At 40.5% G+C, this 10507-nt stretch overlaps 1 protein-coding gene across 1 annotated transcript; it reads left to right on the top strand.

The window, feature by feature from the left end:
• Positions 1–9672: 9672 nt before the first annotated feature.
• LOC149141655 (polyadenylate-binding protein RBP45-like) lies at positions 9673–10233 on the top strand. The gene has a single exon (XM_089451294.1). It carries the CDS (start codon positions 9673–9675, stop codon positions 10231–10233), a length of 561 nt encoding a protein of 186 aa, XP_089307420.1.
• Positions 10234–10507: the final 274 nt, after the last annotated feature.

The raw sequence follows: 10507 nt of genomic DNA, 5'->3' as shown, positions 1-10507 counted from the left end.
TAACGAGCATGAACTATGCGCTAAAACTGCTCGGATCTTGCGTTTATTTTTTAAAGAGCATGAACTGTGTGCTAAAACTGCTCGATTAATCCAATCATATGATAAGAATGTCTCATTAAGATTCTATTTTTTATGGAGCTTCATCTCACAAAGCTTTGCTCCGGATCCTTTCGTTATGCAAGTTTGGAAACGACTAATCCTACGAGTTTAAAGGGTTAGACCTACAGGTTTAAAGGGAAGAACCTAAAAATTTAAAAAATAAATAGTCGCTCCTTGCTTGCACTCCAAAAGGTTTGCATGCCCCCAGGTATAAAATATGATTTCAAGGTTACCCTTACTTTGTCCGCCAAAACATTTGTTTAAGCAGGAAAGGCCTACCTCTTTCAGGCTACCCAAAGATTGTTTCATTAATCTTTCAAACAAAACACTCCTTCGGCGATATCTACCGAGATAGACAAAGGTGAATGACCTCAGTGCCAAACACGTAACTTTGACAAAAGAATCTTATTCTAGAATAACCCCTCTTCCAAGACGGACGGGGTACAGACTAGTCATATTCTCCCGCGGAAACCTACCCTATACCCAAGGTTTTCCTGCCGAAGCAGACCAGGACGCATGCCCCCTGGGGTCCAGTCATATCCTTCTGGATTACTCACGCTCATCGGGAGGACGGACCGTGGGTTGAGACATTTCTTGCGTGAAGAGACCATTTAGGGATGGTATATGACTATTTGCGATGCGTGATCCGGGAAATGAAAGCTGGTCCCCGAGCTTGACCACTCTTCCTTCGTGCGGAAAACACATTACTCTAAAGAGTGAGGAGACGATGGCTCCCATGCAATATATATAGTCTCGTCCAAGGAGTAGGTTATAATCCAAGGGTCCTTGAACGACCATCACGTTCATTTGAACAGTCTTCCCTTTTAATGTGATTGGCACATTGGGAAGAATCCCTAAAGGTCGACTGGTTCTTTTATCTAAGCCTGTCAGATTTCTCATTTCAGGAAAAAGCGCTGGTGAACCAAGCGCTTTCCAAGCAATAGAGGAAAGGATACTCACAGATGCCCCCTCATCAATGATGGTGCCAACAATTACCATTCTGTATATTTGAACGATAATTCTGAATGGTATGCTTGCTGGCAAACAGGGTCTGCCTAGTTGGTTCCAGTCGAACGAGACAACTAGGTTGCTTGGTGGTGGGACCGAATAGACGGCCGGGTATGACTCTGACGAAGTTCCTTCCTGCGATAAAGGAATGGGCAAATTTCCCCCTTGTTCGTCGGAGTCTGTGTTGATGAAGAGAATTTGGATGGTGTTGTCTTTATTCTCCTTTGTGATGGTATCATTCGAAGATAGAGCCTCTGAAGGCAAAACCGGGTCAACTTCCGCCTCAACCTTTTGACTTTCGTCAGGTATGGATTCAGACGGTTCATCCTCAATGATAGGTGCTTCGGATGACCACCTGAGCAGGCCAGCCGGGTTCTCAACTGGTGAAGGACTTGGCAGGAGTTTTTGATATCCAGGAGGAAGTTGCACTGGTAAAACCGGGCGATTTTCCAAAACTCTTTTAGCCTCGTCTAAGAAGGGACAACGGTGGATGGCATGGTCGCCTTCACACAGTTTGCAGGGAAATCTAGCTTTCCCTCTCTGTCCTGTGGCTTCACTTTCACTAGTTGACGGTGTGCTGTCAACATGGCTATCAGAGGTTGACGCTACCGAATTGTGCAAACGGGGAGACCAGTCCCTTAGTATCCGAGGGATGCAGGGACAATCTCTGTGGAAGTGGTCTCCCTTGCATATGACACATGGCGATTTAGGCCTAGTCAGTGCTGTGTGTGGATTTTTGTCAGACGACACTTGTTTGCCCCCAGTCGCTTTTGGCTCCTTCTTCTTCTTCTCTTTCTTCTTCTTTTCCTTCTTCTCCTTAGGAACTTGGTTTTTTGTTTTACCAGTTCCGTCAAGCGAAGAGGAAGGAGGAGAGGAAGAATTAGATGAAGTAGAAGGCTGGTGGGTAACTCTGGTCTGGTCTAACTGTTGATTCGACTGTTCACGAATAGTGGTGTTCTGAATGACATTGGTTGAAAAGAGCCAGACGGGCAAGCCAATTGTCAGTCCTGGAAGCGACAATGTGGCCATGTGGGGCGCACCAAGATCTCCCCAAGAGGAGAAGGGACTAGGATTTCCACCAAGGGGAATTCCTTGGTTGGTGTGCTCCATTTTCTCAACCTAAAGATCAACGCAGGAAGAAGGGGTGATTGTTCCGTTTAAAATAAATTTTAACGACGCTTTAGACACAACTTGCTTTTTCAATTTTAAAGAGTCGAGAAAAAGCTAAAGATGACTCTAGTCTCCTTCGATGTTTTAACGAGCCCGAAGTGACAAATGCTCGGATGGACTTTTTCCGTTATAGAGTCTGAAAAAGGCCAAAAGGAACTGCTCTGGAGTTCTAGGTAGAGGGTGTGCCAAACTTTTCGCAAAACCGCAGAATACTTTTTAAGGTACGGGCGGTCGATCTTCCAGAATGCTGTGTTCAGTGCATTGCGATCAGTAGGCGGCCGACACGGCTTCCTAAGGATAAAGGTTTTATGCCTATAGGGGTCTCCCAATATATACTCGACGGTACGTGGGAGCACAATCTGTACTGGCGCTATCGTCCCTCAGGAGGAATCACCCACCATCAGCGAGATCGACAGTCACCAGGCTTTACGACGCCGGAACACGTCTCTAGCCTAGACCTCTATGTTGTGCATTAAGTTACAAAGCGCTGTTAAGTTCATTCAATTTATTTTAGGTTGATCTTTTTAGAAGTTTGCCTTTTGAGGTTCACCACGAGATGTATGATACAATTCCTAAATGCAGTCTAAAGATGATAAGCAAGCTTTTATATCTTTTCAACCATGAAAATCCTAGCTACAAAGGGAAAAGAAAGACACCATCTTTTCTCAAAGAGCAATCAGCACACTCTAATGCACTTTCCCTAAATCAAGCATGCAAACTATCAAGATGCAAATGCACAATGCAGGTGTTTGTTTTCCGCTTTCTTAGTATTGATGCCTAAAAAGAAAGCTTTTTGTACAACTTTGAATTTGCTTTTAAATGACCAATACAAACAAGTTTACTTTTTCGAAAGCAGAAAGGGTAGAAGAGATTACAACACTTAACGATTTTCGAAATGAATACTTGTTTCGGCACTTAAAAGAGACAAACTCAAACCAAAAGCAAAGAGTAAATGTATAATCAACTGTAAACAGCCAATGAACTCTCTCCTAAGATCACAATCAACAGATCTGAATCAAGGGCTACAGGATGACTATTTCACTCTTGCAAAGGAAAACTGTAAATGACGCCACAAACACATAAAAACACTCACAGTCTTTTTGTACAAAAGGAGGCGGAATTTAAGCAGAGAAAAAGAGTTATCAGATAGGTACCTATGCTGGTTACAGGCTGCAAAAATCAGAGATCAAAACAAGGCAAAACAGAGCAGAGAACCCCAGCTGCACAAGGCTTAACTGGATCAACGCACCCTCAACACAGAGGTTTTGACATTCAGCGTAGGTAGCCTTCACGGGACCTGCGTTGAAATGCAGAACCTCTTCACAGAGTCTGCACTGAAGGAGAAACGAGAGTTCCTCACTGGGTTCTGGGTCACAGTTTGCTGATTAATCTACGGTTTCAGGCCAAATCAAAGCAACAAGCAAGGTACAATCAAAGGGATGCTTTGAGGGAGGGCTAAGATCTATCACAAAGGATCATCAAATCATTTGTGAGTCCATTGTTCAGATCATAGACAAATCCAGTGATTGGATCGAAGCAGCAGCTGTCTACTTTGCATCTGAGAATAGCAGATGCAGTTCGATTGTTGCTGTTGAGTCTATGAAACAAACAATGATAGAGACACAAATAAAATGACCAAACAGATCTCCCCAGTGGAGTCGCCAATTTTTTGTGGGGAAAAATGCCTATGCAGGACGATCCTATCCACCTAAGGTGTGACAGTGCCTTAGCAACAAACAGAAACAGCTATTCTAGTATTCTTCCTTTATGAATTAAGAATGAAGAGAGATGGATGGACTAACCGGTGTCTTCCGTTTGTCCCTCGATCCGGTTTCTCTTCTCTTTGAGAGTTCCCAGCTACTCGCCTTCTCGCTCACCCAGCTTCAACAGGTTTCTGCAAGATCACAAGAGGAGAACACTACACAAAGACATAGATTCATATTCATAACTAGTTCAGGATTAGAAATAAACTAAATACACTAATGCAATCATACATCAAAGACACATCAGCATATAGAAGAAACCAAGATAGCTTTATTGATGAATAACGAGGTTCAGGAAGAGATACAACCCAGAGGGCTCCAATCCAGCATCTCCTTCCCAGCAAATGAAATTCCTATCTTCACCTTCCTTCAAAGCATTAAGCACCCAATGATTCCAATCTCAAACCAACAGAAATTCTTTGCAATAACAAAATTCCAGCCTCTAGATCTCATGGAGGAGAGATCCATATATAGATGTTTGGAGAGAGGATGAGTCAGCTTGAGATCTGACTAGTGTCCTCTCCCTCTGTCAGTTCTTGCTTCCACTTGGAGGTTCTTGCTTCCACTTGGAGATTGAGAACCTCTTACTCATCACTAGTCGAATTCACTGAGGCAAGTGTCATTGAGGAAGATTCTGGAAGCTTCCAGGGTCTTGACACCTTGTTGAATGAACTTTCCATTTGTCAATTCCCGCTCAGCGCACCCTGGTAGTGCTTCTACCTGCGTTGCAGTGCAGGTAGCCAGTGCAGACTTTGCATTTCAGCGTAGACAGCTAGTGGAGCCTCTGAATTGACTTGTTTTTGAGCAGTTTCTGGTGGAGAACTTCTGTGAATTGCTATGGTTTGTTAGCCTTGTTCCTCTAGGGGTAGGAACAACATGTTTAGGGACTTTGGATCCCTTGAATTATGGACATTTCATGCTCAATGCTGTAAGGCACAAAAATGTCTATAACACGCACTGCATGGATGGCAAAGAATCCAGGGGTTGAGGTGAAAAGGTTTGAGCTAGCAGAGCTTGCAATTAAAGCTTTTAAAAGGGCTTTGACACCATCAAATATCAAGGCTGGCTTTAGGAGGACAGGAATCTGGCCACTGAACTATGATTCTCTTATGCATGATACTGGTTGTAGCCAAGCATTTCATGTGGATGGTCAGGAAGAAGGGAATGCCAAAACAATTGTTGAAGTGCAAGAAGTAGATGACCAAGATGATGTTGTTGCAGCTGGTAATATGATTTCCCTGTCTCAAGGACACTTATATGCTGAAGATGATGAAACTGTATGTGAAACACAATATAACAATGAACAAATTCGCAGTAACATGGAGATCGTTCCACCAACTCAAGAACATGAAATTCCTGTTGCTAATATTGTTAATGATATTGTTGAACATGCAATTGACAATGACCAATTGACATTTCCAAGCCAAGTAACCCCACCTTCATGGCTAGCAGAAGCAATGATCAATATGAATGCACATAGTGTCTCAGCAACCAATGAAGAAAGCATGAACATGCCCTCACAACCAACAGAATTGAACAGTGAAATTGTTCATTTTTTTGTGGAAAATAGATCAATGGATGAAGATGAAGGACATAATGAGGCATCAAATGAAGATAATGATATAGTTCAATCAGTTCCAACAAATATTGAAAGGGAAGTACCAAGCAATGACATGCAGGTGGGAGGGGTGGAGAAGACACTTGGACGGTTCCTAAAGCTACCAGTAGAGAGAGTTTCAATGAAAAAAAAGCAAGGTGCACCGGGTAGTCTTCGTCTGGGCCAAAGCTCACAGTTACTCACCTCAGAGGACTGTATAAACCTGTTAGTTGAGTCTGAAAAAAATAAATTTGAAATGCAAGAATTAAAATAGAAAAATAAGGATCTAGTCAAGGAGAAGAAGGCAGCAAGGATTGTTGCAGCATAATGTCGAGCAGATGAAAGGATTGAAAGAGATAAAGCAAGGCAAGTTAAGGACCAACAAAAGAAAATGGCAAGACAGGAAAAGGAAAAACGAAAGGGACAACAAATGCTTGAAAAGGAACAAGGGATGATCAACGATACAAGAATAGCTGATGAAACCAGGATTATTTCAAACTCATTGGACTCCATTGCAGATAATACACCATTATTCCAAGATCTCATAAACATTCAAGTGCCCCACTATCAAACTGAGCGTTTACCCACTTGCCTTGTTCCTACCAGAGTTGGTGTCAATTCTCGGTATGCTCATTACACACCTCCACTTAATGCAGGGGTCAATAGTGCAAATGTGAGGTATGGGTACTTAGTACCTCCATGGTTGGAAGCTGCAAATTGGAATCAATCATATGGCAGCAATCGACCATTTCCTAATCAGCCCTTGATTGGTAGGCCAACCTACCTAGCTGAAGAAGGTAACTCAGGGAGTTTTGGCACTCAAGATTCTCAGGGCCATAAAGAATAGGGGTTTCATATGTTTTTGGTTCTAACCACATTATGATGTGATTTTGGATGGATTGTATCTTTTTCTTGGTACAGAAACATTTTGGCTTACAACACTAGATTGTATCTTTTTCTTGTCACAAAAACATTTTGGCTTACAACACTAGATTGTATCTTTTTCTTGTCACAGAAACATTTTGGCTTACAACCTAGTAGTGATTTCTTGTGGAAACCTAACTGTGCGTTGAAAAGAAATTTTCAATGGAATATGTCTTTCTATAAAATATTAATTATGATAAAACTATTTCTATAAGTTATTATGTGTGTCAAAGCACATGGATCCAGTACGACACCTGTCCACCGTGGAGGTCCACGTGTTGGGCATCGTGTCATCGCATAAAATTATGTCTGTGCCATTTCCTCTGTTTGTTTGGGGTCATTTTTGCGATGTTTGGGAATTCAATAATAACATTGCATTCCAACTCTAGACAAGAGATAATGGCCAAAGGCTTAGGAAATGGCTAAATACAAAAATAAAATGATCAAACAGTCTCAAATGAGGAGGCAATCTACCTCATAATAAGTTTTATTAAATGTCAAAAAGCCACTGATAATTTTATTCGTTGAGGGGACACTTGAGAAATTGAGAGCACTCATTATCAAGTTGCATATGAAAAAGGCTAAATACAGAAATCACATGACCAGACAATATTATCTCATAATAAGTTTTTGAGAGCACTCATTATTAAGTAGAGTAGGAAAAAACCTTCAAATTTAAATTCAGATATTCAAAATCCTAGTTCCATGTCCAAACATAGAACACTAAAATAACAACACCCCATCTCAATATAATTGCTGTAAATATGAGAATAACCTAAATCCTTAAGCAAATGAAGTTTAATCATCCTCCTATGCATTTTTGACGAATAACCATACCTAAACCCAAATCTATTCTCAATCCCACAAAAAACAGGACACAAAAATTTCAATTGAGATAGCTACAAACTGCAACAGTTGAGTAAAACTGGCATCATTTAATCATCTTCTCATCCCCAAAAATAAACAGGACACAAAAATTTCAATTGCGGTGGCTACCATTGAAAAAAATATTTCAAGTAGAGAAACAAAAGACATATTACCAATATGGAGGAAAATAAAGAGGTTCCCATATCTGGAAGTTTCTAAGAGATGGTACACATGTAACTCACTCCAAGGGCATGGATTCCAGGAAGCAACAAAGATATCTAGATTTGGAATGATAATGTCATGGGAACAAACCATTAATTACTAATATTGAATTGAATAATCTTAAGTTATAAATGGGTGATAACAATATAAATTATTTTTTTGTTATTTCCTCATGGTCAAATTAGTTAGGTTGATGGAAAGGATGGTTTTTAAGGGATCCCCCCTAGCCACTGTGGCCTAGAGTTTCTAAATTATTCTTAATCCTAGGTGGATGCACTCCTTAGGATATTTAATCTAAAGCTTAAAGTGGTGAGACAGGGAATTTCCATGTTAATAATTGAGGTTTGAATCAGAGTAGGAATAGAGCACTGAAAAATAAGTTGTTGGTCAATTTTGATAGCGTTGCATATGTAGCATTCACTCCAAAAACGAAAATTGCTTTGATGTTGATCTGAATCAGAGTTGATTCATGATTCACTCACAATTCCTGTTAGATGGAGTCATGGACACAACCTTATGAAATGAAACACATAACAGGCCATAACAATAAAATAATAGATTCAATACATCATTCCCATATACTTTTAAAGATATACACCACTAGAAAAGAGCAAACTTTACTCAAAATAACGAATAATGTACCAATAACATTTATGACCATTTTCCAAGTAAAATCTTATAAAGGTGGTCAATGAGGCCTTGACAATGACCAACTATATCTGTAGCATTCCTTCAAAAAAAGAAAATTGCTTTGATGTTGATCTGAGTTAGAGTTGATTCATGGCTCAGCAAGCATAACTCGCAACTGCTGTTACATGGACACAACCTTATTAAATGTGACACATAACAAGCCATTAGAAAGATAGTTCCAACATCTCATTCTTACAATAAAATAACAGATTCGACACTCCATTCCCATATACTTCTAAAGGTACATAGCACTAGAATAGAGAAAACTTAACTAAAAATAACAAATAATGTACTAATAACAATTGAGTGTTTTCTAAGTAAAATTTTACAAAGTTGGTCAATGACGCCTTGACAATGAGAAACCACACCTGTGGAATCTCATACTCAATTACCAAATTACTCTAATTCAAGTCAAACATCAGCAGAAAAGGACTATGGATATCCTTCATTTGCAAGCAAACACAACCACAACCATTCATGGGTGGGGCAAATGAAATTTCACCCATCTGTGAAAGAACTGAATGGTGCCAAGCCAAAATAATTTATCATCGTCCTGAAGATCCCTTTCCATGAACATCTGTGCTTACTGTACAAGAATGAGTATTGAAAACATAAAATAAATATTGGTATTTTTTCTTTAATTTCCCCATCTCGTCCCATTTAAGACAACTATGAGACAATATCCATCATAAGCTTCTTTCTCACAAAACTAAGTAGTAATTTCCAGCTTCTAATGAATCATAAATTTTGAAAAGATAATCATGTCTATCAACATAACATACATGCAAGGCTTAACTTGCAGTTTCAACAGGCTAGACAAGCATCAACAAATAAGAACAAAAAACTATGCTTGCCAGTCTAAATAATGTCCAAGTCAGTCAACTGCCTCCCCTTTCAAAATTATTCTTAATCCTTGGTGGATGCACTCCTTAGGATATTCAATCTAAGGCTTAAAGGGGATGGGGAAATTCAATCTTCAAAGTCAAATATGGATACATGTAACAATTATTATCTTCTCCTCTTCCATAATGAACTTAAATTTTCAACCAATTTTGGCATTACGATGGACTACCAAATATTAATATCTTATATTGGATGATAATACATATCAAGAGGGTTTCCTCTGTTTGTTTGGGGTCATTGCTGCGATGTTCCATTTTCCCTTTGTCTTTCTGCTCGGGGCAGGTTCTGGTTCAAAATTTCCCCAGCCTTAATACAATTTTATCATACCCATCGCGCTGCCATTGATTTACTGGAGCGCGCGTTACTGTATTTGGGTTTTGGCCCCAGCCACCCCAGCCCCAACCCCAACCCCAACCTCGACCTCAGGTTATGGTGCGGCAATCCTCGCAACAAGAGAGCTCCGCCGGGGAGATCAGGACCCTCTGGATCGGCGGTTTGCAGCATTGGATGGATGAGAATTATCTGCACCGATGTTTAGCTTCTACCCAGGACCTTCATTCCATTAAGATTATTCGCAATAAGCAGACTGGGCAATCAGAGGGTTATGGCTTCTTGGAGTTTGCGAGCCAGGCAACGGCCCAGATGGCTCTCCAAAATTACAATGGCATACAGATGCCCAGGGCTGAACAATTTTACAGGTTAAATTGGGCAACGAATAGCGGTAGAGAAAAGCGTTCGGAAGATTTTACTATATTCGTGGGAGATTTGGCATCTGGTGACACAGACGAGTTGCTACAAGAGACCTTCAGAGCCATATACCAATCTGTAAAAGGGGCAAAGGTTATTACTGATAACATTACAGGCCGTTCAAAAGGATATGGGTTTGTAACATTTGGGGATGGGAATGAGCAGGTTCGGGCTATAACAGAGATGAATGGAATGCTCTGTTCCTCTAGGCCTATGCGAATAGGTCCTGCCATAACAAAATAGACTACGAAAACAGCGAAAATTCACAAATTCACAAATACCATCATTGAAAGCCACAAACAACATCAAAATATCCACAAAAACCCTAAACCCTTATCCACAAAACCCTAAACCCTGCCATAGAAAGTTTACAAAATATCCAAACAGAGTTGTTTGTGTTGAAAAACACAGAGAAATTGCTGGTAGGATTAAAATCCTACCGGTGACAGTCGCCGACCTTCCCCGGAGCTCGCCAGACCACCTCCACACCTGCAACGACCTTTTCCACACCTGCAAC

This window comes from Pinus tabuliformis, chromosome X (assembly GCF_031772625.1).
Source record: "Pinus tabuliformis cultivar Carrire ecotype Pingquan chromosome X, CPIR1, whole genome shotgun sequence".
Classification (NCBI taxonomy): domain Eukaryota; kingdom Viridiplantae; phylum Streptophyta; class Pinopsida; order Pinales; family Pinaceae; genus Pinus; species Pinus tabuliformis.
Note: the sequence above shows the minus strand (reverse complement) of the source record. Positions and strands in the feature narration are given on the sequence as shown.

What these genes read in the sequence shown, in the direction of transcription:
- LOC149141655 (XM_089451294.1), top strand. Translation starts at nt 9,673, where the DNA reads ATGGTGCGGCAATCCTCGCAACAAGAGAGCTCCGCCGGGGAGATCAGG.